Here is an 18,067-nt window from a genome sequence, read left to right on the forward strand (position 1 = left end):
CAAACTTAAGGATGTGCTTTCAGTGTAAATGTAAAACCTCTTGCAATGTAAAACCTCTGATCTGACTTGTTTTTTTGTTTGTAGGAAACGTGACAGCACTCCCAGTTCTGCCGAATATAAGATGTGTAAAGCATGACTGACCTTTTTTGGGGGGTGGGAGGGACTTTGCAGAGGAATATCCCTGCCAGAGCTGCAGAATGATTGATTGCCCTTGCAGTGAGTTACACGAGCTCCCTGTGCTGTGTCTTGCTCTGCTGCTGAACTGGAGGAGGAGGAGATGTGTGATAGGATCCAAGGTGTGTGAGCATCTAGGTAACACATAGGATAGATCCTGCTCTGCCTCCTGGGCCCCTCCTTGTCCTTCCTTGCTTGTGGGCTGGGGCAAAGGCAATTCCTGTAGCCACAGTGTGTGGGAGGGAGTGCTGGAATGTCACTGTCCCAGTGCCAGCTGCTGCTGCCTGCTGCTTTCAGTGCCACCTCTTTGCTTACAGATGTGCAATGCTCTCCTCTCTCCTGTCGAGCTCTGCTCACCCAAACATGATTGTCCTTCCCGTCCCTTTTGGCACTTGAGATGGTGTAAATGGTTCTGTTGTTTCCCTTGTGCTCTGAAATGTGTTGTTGCTCATTCCCTGAAGTCTGGTGCCGTTGAAGGCAATGTCTTTTGGAAACTATCACAATTAAGATCTTATATACTCTACCTCTTTGTCTGCCAAAGTTGGTTGCTGTATATATAATGAATTAAAGTGTGCCTTGAAATCAGACTTCTATAGCTTTTCCTTTGCTTTTAAGAAGGAAAAAAGCCATATATATTTCTGATTATTTGCTATAATCCCCCCCAAAGACTGCAGTGGATTTGTTGGAACTGAAAACCGAAGGATTCTGTAGCAAAGGCATCCCCTGCCTGTTGACAGGAGGTCCCTAATTAAAGGAACTGCTGAGAGCTCAGTGGTGGCCGTGCCCTGCCATGAGCACAGTGCAAGTTCCTTAGGGTGCTTGATTTTTTTAGTGAGCCTTGATGTCAGTTCTGGAGATCTTCTGTTGCTTTCAAGGGTAGAAACAGGTGCTGTGTGATCCACCCCCTTTGCTTTTTCACTTGAAGTCACCTGTTCCACATTTCTAACCTCTGGCTGCAGACTGGGATGTTGAATCAAGCCCTGAAAAGCTGGATTTAGCATCAGATTCCTGTTTAGAAGCAGAAGCTTTTCCCTGTCACTCACTTTTCATGTTAAAGGAAAACCAAACTAGTTCATTTATGTGAGATGTGGTGCTCTCTTGTTTGCTGCTTGTCCATCAAATGTTTTAGTCTAGATTCTGACTCCAGGAGCTCCCACCATGGTGTTTGCCATTACCTGAGACTCACTGCTACTTCTAATTCCTCAGCAAACCCCAAATCTTAACTAGAACAGGTTTTAGCTTCATGAATCTCACTATCACCATGCAGGCAGCTTCTGATTTTCACAGAAAACCCAAATAGCCTCACTTCAGATGCCTGAGGCAGCATTGGAAGGGCTCTGGCTTGTCTGTGGCTGCTTGGCACTGCTCCCCCTGTCATCAACAGCTTGTTGGAGTGGCACAGAACTGTTTGGGGCTTTGTAGGGCTTTTTGGGACAATCCCAGCAGTCCTATTGTTGGAGTTTATAATAGGCTGTGCTTATTAGAAAGGGGCTTTGGCTCTGCAGGAGGATTTGCTGTTGGTGGCCTGGCTGATATCTCAGTTTGAGAGATGTTTGTAAACACTGGGATGTGTGACTGGGACTGAGTGTGGTGGTGGTCAGGAGCTCAGCTTGCTTTGAGTAGCATCTGCAATGTGCTGAAATACACTGGAATGTTCTTAACTGGGGAGTGAAATCACTGTACAAAGTGGCCGTATTTTTATTCTTCTTTCTGGATGTAAAGATTAGCGATGATTTGTAATATTCCAAATAAAAATGTTAAATTATTTAGCAGTAAGTGTTTGTCTTTCATTCATCTTTGTGCTGGCAGCTCTTTTCCCATTGTTATCCAGGTGATTTTTCATATCTCAGACATCAGGTGGGAACTGCTGAGATTGAAGTTTGCAGTTTGTGCACAGAGTTACTCACTGTAGGGGATGGGTTTTAATTTGCTGAGCACCTTTTGGGGTTTCCTTTTACAACTGCAGGGAATTTCCCAGAACCTCCAAAATTTTACAGTGTTGACTTCTGAAAAAACTGGTGAAAAGTTGGAGATGAGGAAGTTTTATCTCTGGACTGTCCTGGTGGAACATTTGAGGCAAAGCCCAGAGGGTGTTTTTGACCCTTTTGTCCAGTGTGTGACAAATGCAATCCTTAGGGAGGACAGCTCTGGTGGGTTTAGGTGACCTGTGAAGGAGAGTGGATTTAGGAATTGTGTGAATTTCACACTTGAAATGTTCTGAACTTCATGTGTGGAGTCGGCTGCCTGATAGAGTGAAGCCTTTCAGAGGGTGGAACAGAAAAAAATAACTTCATATGCTGTGTTCCTTTTCCAGTTTGTGGTTGTGATCCTCAAAGTGAGTTGGTGTGGAAATGATGCCAGACTGCACAGGTTTGCACTCTGGAGTTTGGGTTTGCAGTGAGCATTGATGGGATAAGGAAAGGTGTCCCTCCCCATGGGCATGGAATGGGATGGAATTTAAGGTCCCTTCCAACCCAAACCATTCTGGGATTCTGCTCTGTGATTCTGTTAATCTGACTTCGACACTACAAATTAATTTGGCCTAATTGCCATGAGTCCTGTGCTGTTTCTCTAAAACTCAGTGCTGCATGAATTATTTCATTTTGGAGTCTGGAACTGATAATTAAAGAGACGTGAGCTCTGTGCTAAGGGAAAATCTGCATGGAATAAAAACGTGTTGTTGCCATCTGCTGGTAACAGGAGCAGTGGGAGTAACGAAACAGGTCCAGAGTTACCTGGTTTAGGGTTAAATACTGTGAAGTGACAGTGGTTGGTGGGTTCTGAGTGTCACATTTAAAATCAGTGTAAAATAAACCCTGCTCATGGCAGGGGTTGGAACTGGATGGTTTTAAGGTCCCTTCCAAGCCAAACCATTCTGATTCTCTGAATGTAAATACTTCTGAGGGTGATGAAAATGGAGCTGGGGGCTGAAATGAAGAGACTTGCAGCACTTAGGTGTTGTCCAGCAGGGAATCAGGTGATCTCTCTACCTGAGACAGAGCCCAGGAGCATAGAGCACACAATTTTATTTCAAAGGAAAAAAAAAAAAAAATCTGTGTAAAGAACAGGTTAAGGCAAACAAACAGCACATGGAGTAGAAGTGGTCAGGAGGTTGGGTGGCTGTGTTGTCACACCCAGGCCCTGGCTTGCTTGAGTTGAAGAAGCTGAGTTATGTTTGAAGAGATGCTTCTCTGTGTCTGGAAGCATCCCATCCTCACTTGAAGGGGATGCTGACTGTCCTCCTTCTGTGCAGGATGTTCAGCCTGTGGGGGGAACTTGAGGTCAGAGAGCAGCAAAGCAGTGTTTGGGAGCCAGGTCGTGCTCTGATGGTGTTTATTTGTGGCTTGGGGGGTGAGGGAAGGAAGTTTCCCATTGCTGTTGCTTTTCCCCCTACATCATAACCGATTTCAAATGGTGCTAGACAAAAACTGAGACTCTGAACACCAAGAGAAATCGGTCAGCCTGTGTAAGAGACGTTTTCCTGGCTCAGAGAAGATCCTCTTGGAGATGGCAGCTATGCATTCTTTAGAGATTCTTTACTCAGTGCTCTGATCAAACCTTCATCCACACAGGGATTGGCTTTTCCGTGTCTGGGAACACGCTGGGCATCGGGGAGGGCAAAAAAAAGTTCGGCTTCTTTTAGTGGTTGGGATGCAGGGCTGGAGAAGTGAAATAATGCTAGGAGGTACCAGCAGCAAACTGGAAAATTATTCTAGGAAAAGGAACGGATTCTGTGTGTGCTGGAAAATGATTCTGGAAAAAGGAGTGGGTTCTGTGTGTGCTGGAAAATGATTCTGGAAAAAGGAGTGGGTTCTGTGTGTGCTGTTTGGCATCTTTGTGATGCCCATGGCAGGGGGTTGGAACAGGATGATCTTTAAGGTCCCTTCCAACCCAAACCAGTCTGGGATTCTGGGATTGCTGAAGGCACTTCTGTATTTGACTGCTGAGGTCAAATTTCTGTATTTGCAGAGCCATGGGATGAGAATCCTGTGGTGATGGAGTCCCCAAGCAGGGAGTGGAAATCCTTTTGCTCTGAGGCAGTAAATTAAACATTGATCCTGGGTTTGAGTATCAAACAAGGTACAAGAGGCAGCACGTTGGTTTTCATGCAACTTGTGGATCACTGTACTCTGGACACCTTGAACTCTCATATCCATTGTTTATTAAGCAGAAGTACACGAGCAGGAGGCTGTGCTGGTGTGGCCCTGGCTTGGGAGGGTGATACAGTGCTTGGAGAAGTGTCTAGAAATCAGATGATGTTACAAAGTGGATGGCTGGCAAAAAAAAAAAAAAAAAAAGAGCCTTTGGAAAAGGGGCTGATGTGAGGAGCAGAGGATGTTGCTGAAGTGAGCAGGTGCTTGGTCTCCTCCCACGCTGTAATTCTTGCTCCTAGAACACTGATTTCAAATGGTGCTAGATACAAAGTGGGAAAATCTAAGCCACCATGTGAAACCAGCTTCCAGAGGAAGACACATCTTGTGCATGGCTGCAGGCTGAGGGAGAAAATCCTTCATCTCCACCGTACCTAGAGAAAAATTCATTTATTTAATTTTATTAGACAGCAAGACATTTACCTTGGGCTTAGCTGCTTTATGGATACTTTTTTATTTTTTGTGGCATCTTGTGGATGGTTGAGGAGAAATTAAATATGTGGTGAGGAAAAACCCCCCAGCCTGGCAGTGAGTGTTGTTTCCTGCCCTAACCAGGTGGAATGCAACTCAAGTTCTTCCCAGCAAGTGATGCTGCTGGGGTGAGTGTGGGAAGTTTGTGTGGTACAGGAAAACTTTTTCCATTTCACTGCAGATTAAACCAGGCTATGAACCTCATTCTGTCCAAGACACAGAGTTCTGTCTTTCTGTCACTAACTGATCAGGGAGTACAGGGCACATCAGGTGCTTTTTGTGACAGGGGAAGGAAATGTGAGTGTCCTGATGGCAATTCCTCCATCAGCAGTCCCTGTGCTTTAAATGAGCAAGGACTTGCAGATTTTTGTGAGACAACTTTAGAATTCTGCAGGCAGAATGAAAATAAATTGGATTGGAAGTACACTTTGAGTGTGGGTCAGAACAAAAAAGGAGCGTTCATGACTTGAACTGTAAATGGTTCAGTGGAAGTTGTTGAGGAAGGAGAGTGTGAAAATGAGTGGCTGATGGTTCCTGGAACTGCAGCAGGGCTGAGCAGTGCACTTAACCTGCAGTGTCCAGAGCTCAGAGCAGAGGGAATAGAGGGGGTGTTGAGCAGCCTCTGAACTGCTCCACACATGCATAATTCAGGAGCTCTCAACCCTTGGATAAGTGTCTGACCTGTGCTGGAGCAGAGGCCAGTGTGAAATGGAACCAAGCACAACTGGAGGCAGCAGTTTCACTTATTGATGCCCTGGGTTTTTGGCAACTCTGTGTATTCCTGTTGTAACCACGTCCAAAAATCTGCTCCAGTGCCTCCATCCTAATGCACACTCCCAGGCAGCAGAGGCAGAGCTCAGAGATGAGAGCTTGTCCTTCCAAGAAAGAGGGGTGGAGGAAGGGGAAATAACTGGACTAGATTCCTGTGTCTGGATATTTACTGTCGTTTCTAAATCCATTATCTGGGGCAACAGGGTGAAAGACGAGTGGAAAGCAGGTTCCCTCCCCAGTGCCTGTGCTGGCACAGTTATTTATGAGGCAGCCTCTATTATCAGGTGAGATTTACTCCTGAAAAGCTGCACCAGGAGTTGCTGCTGAGGAGAGGCAGGTGCAGCACAGAGCACAGAATCACAGCAGCAGCTCTGAGGAACAGGCTCACACTGAGCTTTGCTTTGCTTTTTCCTTGCCTCAGTAGTAAGCGTTACAAAGAAATCTTCATTGGGGTTTTGAAAAATAGTTGGAGGAAATGTCACTTAATTTCGTGCTGCTGGAAATGGGAACTTGTGTCAAAGTATGAGGCTTGGAAGGACTGAACACCTCTGCACATCTTTCCCTCTGCAAAGGAGAGCAGCCTTTCCAGAAATACCATGCAGCAGATGAAGACCAATGGCTCATTTATTATTTATAGTTTTGATAAAACCAGGTTTCACTTCAGCATAATTAAGATGCTGCTGCTGCTCCTCCTCCAGGCTACCTGGAGTTTGTCCTGTTGCCTTCACAAGCTCCCCAGAAGGTGTCAGCCCTTTTTGGCAAGGTGCAGGTGCATGTTTTGGGAGGGTACATCTGTCTGTGCTCTCTTTCCAAGGCTCCCCGTGTGTCTGGGCAGGGCAAAGGAGCAGTTGAGGATGCTGTGATCCACAGCACCCTGCTGGGAATGGGCACATGGGCAGGAAAACAGGAGCACAGGGTGGTTTGGGCTGGAAGGGACCTTAAAGCTCACCCAGTGCCACCCCTGCCATGGGCCAGGGACACCTTCCACCATCCCAGGGTGCTCCAACCTGGCCTTGGACACTGCCAGGGATGGGGCAGCCACAGCTGCTCTGGGAATTCCATCCCAGCCCCTGGGATGTCACCCTGTCACCTGTCCTTGGCTTTGTCACAGTGGTCTGGACTTGTCAGTAAATAATAGTAGGGAAAGGACAGTATCATTCTGTGTTTTTTCTGATGTTTTTGTGGCAGTGCTGTTCTGTAGTTCTTTCAGAGGAACAACTCAAAGCCTTTCATGAACTTCACGCTGCTTTATACATTCCATAGGAGACAAAGACAAAAAGGGAATCCCTGCCTTCCCTGTGAAAGGGAACTTCCTCTCTACCCTGAGACCTTCAGTGTGCAGGAACAAGGCAAGCCTGGATGTCACACACTTGATTTTTCACAACCTCCACCTTCTATAGAAAGGCAGTTCCAGGGCTTTTCCAGAAAGCCAAACAGATCTCAGTGTGCATCATGGATTTTTTTTTCCTCCATTTTCACATCACGGGGTGAAACTCGTGGTTCATCGGGCTCTGGTCTCCCCTGGAGAAAATAATCCCTGTTTTACATGCTGAGAATCTGAGCTTGATGCATCATCCTCCCTGTGAAGGAATGAATCAGCCCCAAGGCCAGGTGCAGGACAAGGGGTGTGACAGTACAAGTGGTGACCTGTAAGGGGAATGGAAATGAGTGAACTTCTAAGGTTTCAAAAAGAGCCTCCTCGGCGTGGGGAGTCTGTAACTGCATCTCTTTGTTGTGCAAGTCTGGTGCTGCGTGGGTCAGCTGTGGACAAATGTGCTCTGACTTGCACTGGGAGCCAGCCCTCAGTCTGGAGCACCTGGTGTTGGGCTGGGGGAAGGCAGAGTAGGGGCTGCACTGCTCAGGAAAATTGATATTTGTGCCTAGGAGGTGGCTCTGGAGATGCCACTGCTGTTATGGGCAGCAAAAACAGGTACTTCCTTCACCAGTTTAAAGCATAAGGGAGATACTTTTTTCCTTTATTAAGACCACAATAAAAACTCCACATTACAATCCTGAATTGAACGTAGCCTATTCCTTCAGTCCTGCCCTTGCAGCCTTACCACGTGCAGGACAAATGGAGTTAAAAGCCAGACACTCTGTGTCTGAAAACCCCCAAAACCCCAAAGCAGGCTGAACACTGGGACAGGATGGGGGTAAAAGCCTGTGGAGCTTTGTGTCCTTTTTAACTGTGAGCAGTGGGACAGTCAGGCCTGCTTGATTTGAGTCACTGATTTCAATTCCTGTGAAGGGGAATCTCCCGGGGCACTCTGCAGTGTCTGTTTGATCATGGTGACCATTAGAGGTGTGCTTTGATATTAGTGCTGTAGTTCCCCATCCTGTGATCCCCCCCTGCTCATCTGAGATTGCTTTGGCTTGCCTGGAGTCATCCAGTTTTCCTTCAGCTTTGCTCTCAGGAGAGTTCCTGGGCAAACCCCCAGCCTGTTTGGAGGAACTGCTGAAGCCCTGGATCCTATGGAGGATTCCAGAGTTCACAGAGAACTGTGAGGTGAAACTGGGCAAACTCACTCAGGGGAAGAAAAAGCACTGCACTTACATGGCCGAGGTCAGGGAAGGGCAGCAGGAATAAAAACTCATCAAATTTAGTCCTACACAGCCTGAGTGAGCAGCACATTGCAAAACTCATTCCACTCAAACAAATGATCCACCTAAGCAGCTGCAACCAGAAAGGCCATTTTCTATTCCTAACTGCTGTACCTAAGCATCACTTTAGAATGTAAAGTACTGATTGCAGGGCTTGAAAGCTCTCAGAGGGAGATGATTGTTGTGATTTGTACAGTCAGTTCAGGAACACGGTGTTCCCCCAACACCACTGCTCCAGCTCCTCCAGGTAATGGCAAGGGAAGCCATATTTTTCTTTTGTGTCATTCAAGAGACAAAAGAATGTCCTGTGCCAGGGAGGAGCGTAAGGAAACAAACCCAGCCAGATGTTCACTGAGGTATAACCTGCCTTTAAACCAGACATCTGAAAACAAGCCTTTAGTTTAACACTACCTGCAGTGCAAGGACCTGGCAAAGCAGCTGGAGAAAAGCACTGATCAAACACTCCTGGCTGACTCCCCCAGGCCCATGAGCTGCTGGTCTGTCCCTGTTCCCAGGATTCCCATCATTCCATCCCTGAAATACCACCGAGTGTCCAGGAGCCACTGCCAGTGTTCAAGAATCATTTGAGCTGGGTACCCAAATGCAAACCCAGTGGCTGCTGATGGAGTGTTTGTGGGGGGAGCTGAAGAGAAGAAGCTTCACTCAGAAATAGCTCTTCCTTGGAAAGCTGGAGGGCTGAATCACTGTGTGTTGGCTCAGTTTTTAGCAGACGAGCCATCACATCTGCCTCCCTGTAGGCGAGGAGTCGTCACTGGCATCGGGATTGGCAGCCAGGGTCTGTCCCTTTGGAAACCAGGGAATAACCACGGGGAAGGTGAAGGCTCACAGTGAGCAGGGTCAGGCTGCCAGGACTGGGGGGGCTGGGTGAGGTGGGCTGGCAGCTCTGGGAGCAGGAGGGCTCTGCTTGCCCTGCCCTGCTCCCCCTGTCCCTCTCTGTCCACAGAATGTGCCCCCAACTTTGGGGACTAAAGAATATTTTGCTCAGAGGCATTAACCACTCCTCTGCTGCCTGGGAGGCTGGGACAAGCAGAGCCAACTGAGACAACTGAAAATACAAGTGAGATGGGCAAATAGGAACAAGAGGGAAAAATGAGGAAACCTGGGAGGGAACAAGACAGCTCCTGAACTGAGGTACCTGAGACTGAAACAGCTGAGAGACACCCCTGGCTTGACAGGTTCTGGGGAGCCTGCAGAGCCCACCTGACAGCTACAGAAATTGAAATTTACACAGAGGTTTTCTTCCTAGAACAGAGTGTGAGTCCTTAAATACATGTCACTCTTGGTTCCCAGCAGTCCAGAGGAAGTCTTGGAGGAAAAGGGGATGAGGGAGCTAGTGGAAAGTTTTTGGAGCTAGCAAAGAAACCAAATCACAGATAAGGATCTTAAAATCTTTCAGAGACACGGGATTTTTTTGGAGCTACAGTTTTGGGCTCAGTGCCCCCCACTGCTGCAGTAATGTTAATTTTCAAGCCTCCCCTCCAGGTTCAGGCATGGGCACAGTTGCAAGAGAAGTAGATTGGGAGTTCCTGAACCAACTGGTTGCTGACCATGAGTCAGGGGAATGACCTTGCAGCAGGCAGCTCACGGTGCCGCTCGGAGCCCTGCCAGGATAAACGGCACTGGCATCTCTGAGTGCTGGTGGAACCATTTTGTGACATTCCAGCTTGGCCTTTTCCACTGCTGCCTTTGCACCGAGATTGTTTGGCTGGGTGGGAATGGGATAGAGTATTCCCTTTTTTCCTCACAGCCTGGGCTTGGGACTGTCTATATACAGAGATAAAGAGGATGTGGACAACTCCTATCTCTTGCCTACATGCTTGTCCATTAACATCAGCATTACAGATATTTAACCAAATTAAATCTTACTCTCACCCCCCAGCCATACCCATATTAAACTGTAAGAAAACACCATGATAAAGTTTTAACAATCCTACGCAGCAGCACTGAATTTTCTGGATAGGTCTGGGAGAGATTTGTCAGAGGAGAGAGGGTAGAACACTTGGCATTTAGACGTTTTAATGAATGTTCCCAAATAAGAAAAGAAAAACATTTGCTTGTAGACTTTAAGCTTCTCACAGCATCAGAAAGCTCCTGACACAGAGCCCAGTGCTGTATTTGTATAACATGGAAATGAACAGCAGCAGCAGCAGAGCTGCAGGCTCCGAGCCTGCTCTGCGAGCAGCAAAATGGCCAGGGGTGCTGGGGCTCACCCCATTTCCTTCACCATTTGGGGGGGTCACTAGGTAGATCTGATACCCCTGACCCTTCAGGTGTGCTTTGAACTCTAACATCAACATGAAATGAATGTTTCTAACCATATTCAAGCTTGTGCCCCCATCAGCTCCACTCCCTAAAGCACCGACAGGAACCAACAGCAAAATTCGTCTGCGTCACAGATGTAACATGACCATCGGCAAAACAAGTGCAGGACGAGATCATGGCTGTCTCGTCCCTCCCAGAGCCTTCCCTCGCTAGCACACAAGAAGAGGTAAATGCTTTTAAATTTTCTCTCGTGGGCATGTGAAATCCTTCCCTTCCCTCCCCGAATCCTGCGGTCCCCGAGCGGTCGCAGCGCCCGAGCAAACTGCGTGTGCTCTGTCGGCGTGGGACCGAGCGCTGCGTCACCGTGCTGCACCAAGGCCGAGGCAGAGCAAACCCCACTCCCCAGAGCAGGGAAACCCAGAGAGAGGAAAATGAATCAGCTCTCACACACACAAGTGTCAGAGGGAGGGAGAAATCACAGCTTTCCCCAGTCCTTTTGTGGCACTGTGCAGAGAACGATCGCGGAGCAGTTACCCAGGTACAGCTCACGGTGACAGTGCCACCCCTGTGCACACAGTCACCGCTGTCCTACAGAAATGTGTCATGTCCCCTTCTTAGCCTTGTTTCCTGCCAGTCCAACAGATTTACCTGCTGACAGTAACCTCAATTCCTGAGTAATGAGATTTACAGCTGAAGTTTAACATTGAAATAACTCCTCTTTTATCCCTCTCCTTACCCTCCCTGCGTCTAGGCAGTTAAACCATCGCTGTGACCAAAACGTGGTGGCAAAAGGAATTAAACCAAATAGATCCCTACACTGATCACACTCAGCAGCCAGTGGCACCTCCTTGAAAGCCATGAAACAGCACTAGCTTTACAAAGTCTCCACCCCACAACTGTGATGGGCAAAACCTCAAAGAGCCGTCCATGCAACCAACACTGGGAGAAAACAGACTCAACACACCCATCATCCACACAGCCCAGCATCACAACAGTGCCTTAGTCCAGCTCCTGGCTGTACAGACCCCCCTCCACAGCTGTTTGGGACTGTTCTCATGTGTGTCTGTGTGTGTGTATTTATGCCTGTCTGGCTGGCTGCAGGGACCACCATTGTCGCTGCTGTTGCTGTTGTTCCCCTGCTCTGCGGATCTGGCGCTGCGGGAGGCGAGGATGCTCCGAGGGAGCCAGCTACAGCCAGCGAAGGCTCGGTGAGTCAGGAGGGGCTGGGATGACTGCAGTAAGAGGCTGAAATTCCCTATGGAATCTGGCAGAAAAGGAGGGAAGATGGAGATGGGAAAGAGGGGAAAGAAAGTGGGGAGTGGCACGTAGAATGTGTTGGGTTCTTCCCTCCCCGTCCCTGCACCGCACTGCTGGTGGAAATGGCGGCTCTGCGCAAAGGACGCGAAAAATCCGCAGCGCCTGCGGCCTTCACAACCAAACCACCAAAATTCCTTCAGGGCCTAAATCCAGCCCTTCCCTGTCTCCCAGAGCACCCTGCAGAGGCCAGGCTGCAGCCCAGCAATGGGGACCGTGGCCATGCCGTGCCTGAGCCGGTGCTGAGCCCAGCGGTTGTTGCTAAACAACCAACCCTGGCTCTGGAGATGTCAGCCAGTGAGTAACAGAGATTAAACACTGCTGCTAGCACATCCTGCAACTTGGGTCAGCCTCACAATGGTGAAGGGCTATGGAATAATGGTCCCTGTTGTATGAGAAAGCAAAGTTACCACTCCACTGCATAATCGGGAGACTTCCTCGGCCAGAAGGACCAAGCTCAAGGCTGGCTGTGTCCTCAGCACTTCCAGGCAGAGCTGCCATCTTCATTGCTGGTCGCTTTAGGAAGAGAGGTGAAAAAATAGTATAGTAAATGGTTAAGAGGGAAAAGTGTTCTCCCTTTCACTTCCTCATCCTCTCTCTGGAACTGCTCTCTGCCCTCAGTCTCCCATTCATCCTTAACCAATCCTTCCCATCCTTCCGTCCTGGCTTTCTAACGCTGTTACTCCTTTGCAGACCTTTCAGACCCATCACTGAGGGCAGTCTCCATCTCTCTGTGATGTTATTGAGCCTGTGGCAAACTCAGAATTGTGCAAACAAAAGCTGAGTTTGGGCAAGAGTAGTTTTCATTTCTTTTAACTATTCCCACGACATAATTTCCAGGTGCAATCCCTGCCCCAAGCACTTCACAGAACTGCCAACACTCCAGCACCTCACAAGGGAGAAGGAAGCAAGGAGAAAAGCCCTGAACCCCAGTACTTTCCCCTGCACCGTGGGCTGCAGCTCTGACACGTCATCACCACGACTGGACGGCGAAACAAGACCCGGGAGCACCCATGGGCGAAGGGCTGCACCCAGCACACCGAGCAGGGACCAGCTCCTGTCCTGCCTGCTGCCCCAGGGACACCTGGCACCCCGGGATCCCAGGTGGGTACAGAGCGAGCAGCGGGCAGGGAGTGGTGGGCAGAGAGCAGGGAGCAGGAGTGGGAAGGGAGCTGGCAGCAGGCAGGGAATGGGCAGTGACTGGGCAGGGAACAGGCAGGGAAGGGCAGGGAGCAGGGGGAACTGACAGGGAACAGACAACAGGCAGGCAGAGAACAGGGCAGGGGCAGCTGCTGGTGCTCAGAGTATCAGGATGAACGTCCAGGTTTGACACCTGCAGGGAATAGGGAGCAGGGATCGGTGGGCAGGGGACGGGAGCCCGCTGCTGGCTGCTGTGGTTGGCACGAGCAGGCAGGGAGCAGTGGGCAGCAGGGAGCAGAGGGCAGAGGGGAGCCTGGTGCTGGCCATGCTGCACGGCCACTCCACTGACACTCGTGGGCAGGGAGCAGGAATAGGGAGCAGGAATAGGGAGCAGGCAGCACTGGGCACAGGGCAGCCCTGCACTCACACGGCCACTCTGGCTGACACCCATGGGCACGGAGCAGGCACGGAATAGGCAGAGGGCAGGAGCCCAGTGCTCGCAGGGGCACTCCTCTGGCACGAGCAGGCAGGGAATAGGAACAGGCAGGGAATAGGAGCAGAGAGCAGGCAGTGGGCAGGCAGGGAATAGGGCAAGGCAGGGAATAGGAGCAGGGAGCAAGCAGAGAGCAGTGGGCAGCCCCGCTCTCTGCCGCTCTGCTGATACCTGCGGGCAGGGAGCGGGCAGTGAGCACACAGGGAATAGGAACAGGCAGGGAATAGGAGCAGGGAGCAGGCACTGGGCAGGCAGGGAATAGGGAGCATGGAGCAGGCAGGGAATAGGAGCAGGGAGCAGGCACAGGGCACTGGACAGGGAGCAATGGGCAGTGAGCAGAGGGCAGCCCCGCTCGCACAGTGCTCCACTCGCGGGCAGGGAGCAGTGGGCACTGGGCAGTGGACAGTGGTCAGAGGGGAGCCCGTGCTGGCCCCGCTCGCCGCTCCGCCGACACCCGCGGGCAGTGAGCAGTGAGCCGGCAGGGAACAGGCAGGGAAGAGGAGCAGTGGGCACTGGGCAGTGGCAGTGGCAGTGGTCAGAGGGCAGCCCGTGCTCGCCCCGCTCCGCCGACACCGCGCACGGCCAATGGGCTCGGGCGCTCCACCTGCCATCCCCGGCGCGCCCAATGGCGGCGCGGCCCCGGCGCTGCGCCCTCCCCGGCCAATGGGAGCCGGCGCTGGCTCTCGTTAATGATGCAGCAGTCCAGGGAAGACTATCACATGTGAGCTGGCCGCCTGCCAGCATGGAGACACCGAGAGAGCAAGGTAAACAACTTTCCAACGCCAAAATGATGACATTTAATCCCTAAATGCTGGCTTCCCGGCTCGACTCATCTTTAACCCCTTTCAGCTGGTGTGGAAGCGTCTGGAAGGCACCCGTCTACCTGTCCCCAGTGCTTTTAAAAACTGGACGACGTGCCCTGCAATGATCACTGCGTCACCGTTTGCCACTTTGCGAACTACGCAGTGACAAACCTCCGAGCTCCGAATGCAGGGCGCCTGTTAACCCCTGCACCGACCCCTCGCTGACATGCCAGCCTCCAGGGACACGGGGGGGGATAGAAAGCCCAGACAAACCGGGAAAACAGCAGTCTTTGCAAAGTTGTCATCTCTCCCCCAGCACTACTACCCTCCTCTGCAGTACAGCAATGCCGGCAGGAGTGACATTAGTACAACCTGTGCCGTCGCTCCATTGAGAAAACAGCTCTGACGCAGAACAGAGCAATCCTACCCAGCCAAAATAATAAGAAAGGCACTTTGGGATCCGAACTTAGGGACGCCGGGGGAAAGGGACGCCCTGCAAATAATCCAAATACGCAGCTGCAGCTCCGAGCCCCATCCTGATCAAAGGGTACGTACGTGAGGGAGACGAACCGGACCGAGGAGCCGTGCCCGTGCACCATCTGCGCAGCCCTCCGCTCGCTCTGGAGCGCCGCAGAAGAGAAGGTTCCAGAAATTTCCTTCCCGTTAACCCTTTCGGTGTCTGCCCACTCTCCCTCCCCGCGGGATTAAGCGCGCCGGGTCTCCAGCATCGTCAATGGGCGAAGCCTCCTACGCCAAGCGAGCCCCAATGCGGGGTGCAAATGGCAGCGGATGGTGGCAGGAGCCCAGTCCGTGGTGTTGGTGCCACTTCTCTCCCTGGAGCCCTCTGTGCCTCTCTTGCTGCCTCTCTCCCCTCTTGCTGCAGCAGGGCTGTTGCTGGTAGACCTATCGACGGAGCTTGCTCTCTCACTCTCTCGCTGAGCTCTGTGACGCAGCTCTAAATTCTCCAGCCTGCTCCTTGTGTTATAAGAGCGGAACTGCAGCTTTCCAGGGAGCCCGTGCCAGCGGTGCCAGGGCCAGGCAGACCGGAGGGAACGTCGCTCTTGGACTCTGCACCTTTTTTTGGCAATTATTCTGTTCCTCACCTCTGTTTCTGCGCTTCCTCCCCGGCTCTCAGCCTCGCATCTCCTTCTCTGCTTCTGAGTCATACTTACCAGGTTAACTCTTTTAGGATTGGTAGACAGCAGTACAAATCTCGAGCGATAGCAGCTGAAACCACAGCCAACTTTTTTGGTGTTTTCTGCTTTAAAAAAAACCAAAGCAAATCTTGCTGGCTTTAAAAAACAAAAACACGTGCACGCACACACACGTTGCAGTGGAGAGTTGGTGCTTTCTGATTAACTGTTTCGGTGACAGGAACCACTGCTTGACTTCCTGAAATAAAATATTTTAGGCCCACGTCCCTCAAATCCTCAGCAGGCAGATCCCCTGAAGCACAAGGCAGCTTAAGAGGAGCTGCTGCTGTGAGCAAATGCAGGACTTTGGGCATGAGGCTCCTGCTGGCCCCACAAGGCCCTGCTCTGCTGGCCACAGCACACTGATCTGAGCATGGTTCTGCTGCTGGGCAGATGCTTGGCGTGAGATAAGGTGCTGAAAGTGCTGGAAAGCCATAGGGTCTTCTTAATCTGAGCAGTATTAATAAGTGTTATCACACACGAAAATTCAAAACGCTCAGCGTAGGCAGGGGAACTAATAACCCCGCTCCTGGAGTCACCAGAATCCAATAATCCCCGACAAAGACAGTCCACAGGCAGCCCTGCATTTCAGCACAGCAGGCATCATCCCCAGGCCAGGAGCCTTTTGCAGCTGCACTCTGTCCTCTCCTCTGCCCCCCAAATCCCTGGAATAACTCTGGTGCCTCCGGCCAGCACCCGGCAGGAGGAGCAGAGCTCTGCTGGCACTGGGAGTGTGGAGGAGGATCCGTGCTGGGTGCAGCTCCTGGGAACCAGGGGAGCTGCTGGAGAGGCAGCACTGTGAGGGAGTTGATGTGCACACACAGAGCAGTGAGGAGCAGTCCATCAGGAAACAAGGAATGCAGAGAGATCCCTGCTCCTCTCCTCCGTCTGCCATTTTAATTCCGACTTCAGAGCCGGCTGCGAGCCTTGGGTTTTTCACTACAACCAAAGCTGAAGTAACCACGGTTTTTTTTCTCCTCGCAGCGTCTGAAGAGCCTGAGCTATTTTGGGATTTGTCTGTACTACACTGAAAATGACACCTGTTACGCACAGACACAAATGAGAGAAATTACAAGCGCCCGGTTCCTCTGACAGGATCCTACAAAAAATGGGGTGAGATCCCGTGGCTCAGGGCTGGGTGAGCAGCACAGGCTCTGCTGTGGGGTGAAGGGGATGACCACGGTGAACTGAACAGACACCAGTACGAGAAATGTAAAAAGTCTGTAGTAGCTGATGCAAGGGGAAATCAAGCCTCCATGTGACCAGAAGAAGTAGTGCATGATCAACTGAATGCCACAATACATGGTTTCTTATGCAATCGAGCCCATGGGACTCCAGGCCTTACACATCCACTTTGTGGCCAAAGCTGCAGGGATTAACTCCTTCCTTAATGACTGGAATCGAGCTCAGGCTCCTGAAATGAGTCATCCCCCGAGGCAGGCTGGGCTTTGCTGAGACCTGGAGCTGCCTGTGCTGCTCTCAGTCACCCCCATTCTCTCAGGAGCCCCAACACGCGGGGCCAGGGCGGATTTTCCACATTCCCACTTTTCCCCGGTGGTTTGCACCACGCTGTGCAGGCAGCAGAGGCCACCTGGAGATCCACAGATGTGACAGAGCCAGGTGAAACTCCAGAGTGAGATGAAACTCAGAAATGGGGCTGTTCACTGCTGCTTTCAGCCCACACTGCTTTGGTCATGCCTGTGGTGCGTTAAGAACGTGAAACCAAGTTCAATTTATTTCAAATTACTCTTCCTGGTTGCTTTCAGGGGAAATGTGGTGTTTATTTTATGGTTTGTTTTCCTGTGAAAATCACCAGCCCTGGAATGTTTGTGTCTTTAGGTGGCTCTAAGTACTTGCTGGTGGCACTCAGGCTCCCAAGAAGAACTCAGAGCTGTGCTGCACTGGGGAAGAATCAACTGTGTAAGAAATCTTTGGGCAGTGGAAAACTTCAGCCCTTGGAACTGAGTGATGAGGCTTAAAAACATGAAGTCGTTTTCTGGCACTCTTTGGCAGGATTCAGCATTTTCTGGTTCGAACATCTTCGACATTCCACTATAAAAATCTAGGCTGTTTTTCTGGTTTAACTGGAGCCCATTTCCATATGTTGCTACTGGTTTAGTTTGGTTTTTTTTTTAGATTTTTTTCTTTTCTTTACAGAGTTTAGGAGACAGAGCTTTGGTTTTGTAAGAACTGTCTATGAGGGTGCAAAGTCCTGGGCTAGAAAGCAGGCTTGGAAAATTTGGAATAATCCATGGCTATGGTCTGAGACAGGGAGATCAGAGTCACTGTCAGAATGGCAGGGTAGGAATCTCTTCCAAAACTGGGGCTGACCCCATGGCTGATCACAGCTGGGCCCTGAGTGCTTAAAGTGCTGATTAATAAAGAGTTTTTATAGTGCTGATCGTTTTAACAAGATTTCAGGACTTGCAACTGGGATGGTTTGGGCTGGATGCTTGAGGAAAATTCCATTTTCTAGGTGGGAGGGAGGGCATTGACCCTCCAGGCTGTCGCTGACAGTTCCCTCAGCACCATAAAAGGATCAGGGAGCGATTTCTCAGCTTCCAGAGGAGGTTTGGGCTTGCCCTGCTTCTGTGCCAGCCTCTACCTAAAGGTTCTCCTCAGTTCTCCCATGCGATTTTCTGCTGACGCTCCCCAAATCTCACCCTCGTGCAC

General features: G+C 50.6%; 2 protein-coding genes and 1 long non-coding RNA gene across 3 annotated transcripts in view; 2 read left to right on the forward strand and 1 right to left on the reverse strand.

Moving 5' to 3' along the window:
- The window catches only part of LOC106850902 (complement receptor type 1-like), a 49,079-nt gene extending 47,129 nt beyond the window's left edge, over positions 1 to 1,950 (forward strand). Inside the window, exon 57 of the mRNA XM_088180207.1 lies at positions 85 to 1,950. The gene's annotated coding sequence lies outside the window, so the exon portion shown is untranslated. The remainder of the gene's footprint in view (positions 1 to 84) is intronic.
- Positions 1,951 to 10,185: 8,235 nt separating this feature from the next.
- On the reverse strand, positions 10,186 to 14,895 carry LOC106850975 (uncharacterized). The gene is made up of 2 exons (XR_015808768.1): positions 14,757 to 14,895; positions 10,186 to 12,281 (listed from the first exon to the last, which is right to left on the reverse strand). It is a non-coding gene; the product is annotated as an uncharacterized LOC106850975 (long non-coding RNA).
- LOC148220954 (uncharacterized) lies at positions 10,538 to 17,777 on the forward strand. Its single transcript, XM_088180529.1, has 4 exons — positions 10,538 to 10,677; positions 11,553 to 11,659; positions 12,606 to 12,869; positions 14,248 to 17,777. Exons 1-4 carry the CDS (start codon positions 10,627 to 10,629, stop codon positions 14,324 to 14,326), a joined length of 501 nt encoding a protein of 166 aa, XP_088036655.1. The 5' UTR covers positions 10,538 to 10,626; the 3' UTR covers positions 14,327 to 17,777.
- Positions 17,778 to 18,067: the final 290 nt, after the last annotated feature.

Source organism: Sturnus vulgaris, chromosome 29 (genome assembly GCF_052056855.1).
Source record: "Sturnus vulgaris isolate bStuVul1 chromosome 29, bStuVul1.hap1, whole genome shotgun sequence".
In the NCBI taxonomy this organism is placed as follows: Eukaryota; Metazoa; Chordata; class Aves; order Passeriformes; family Sturnidae; genus Sturnus; species Sturnus vulgaris.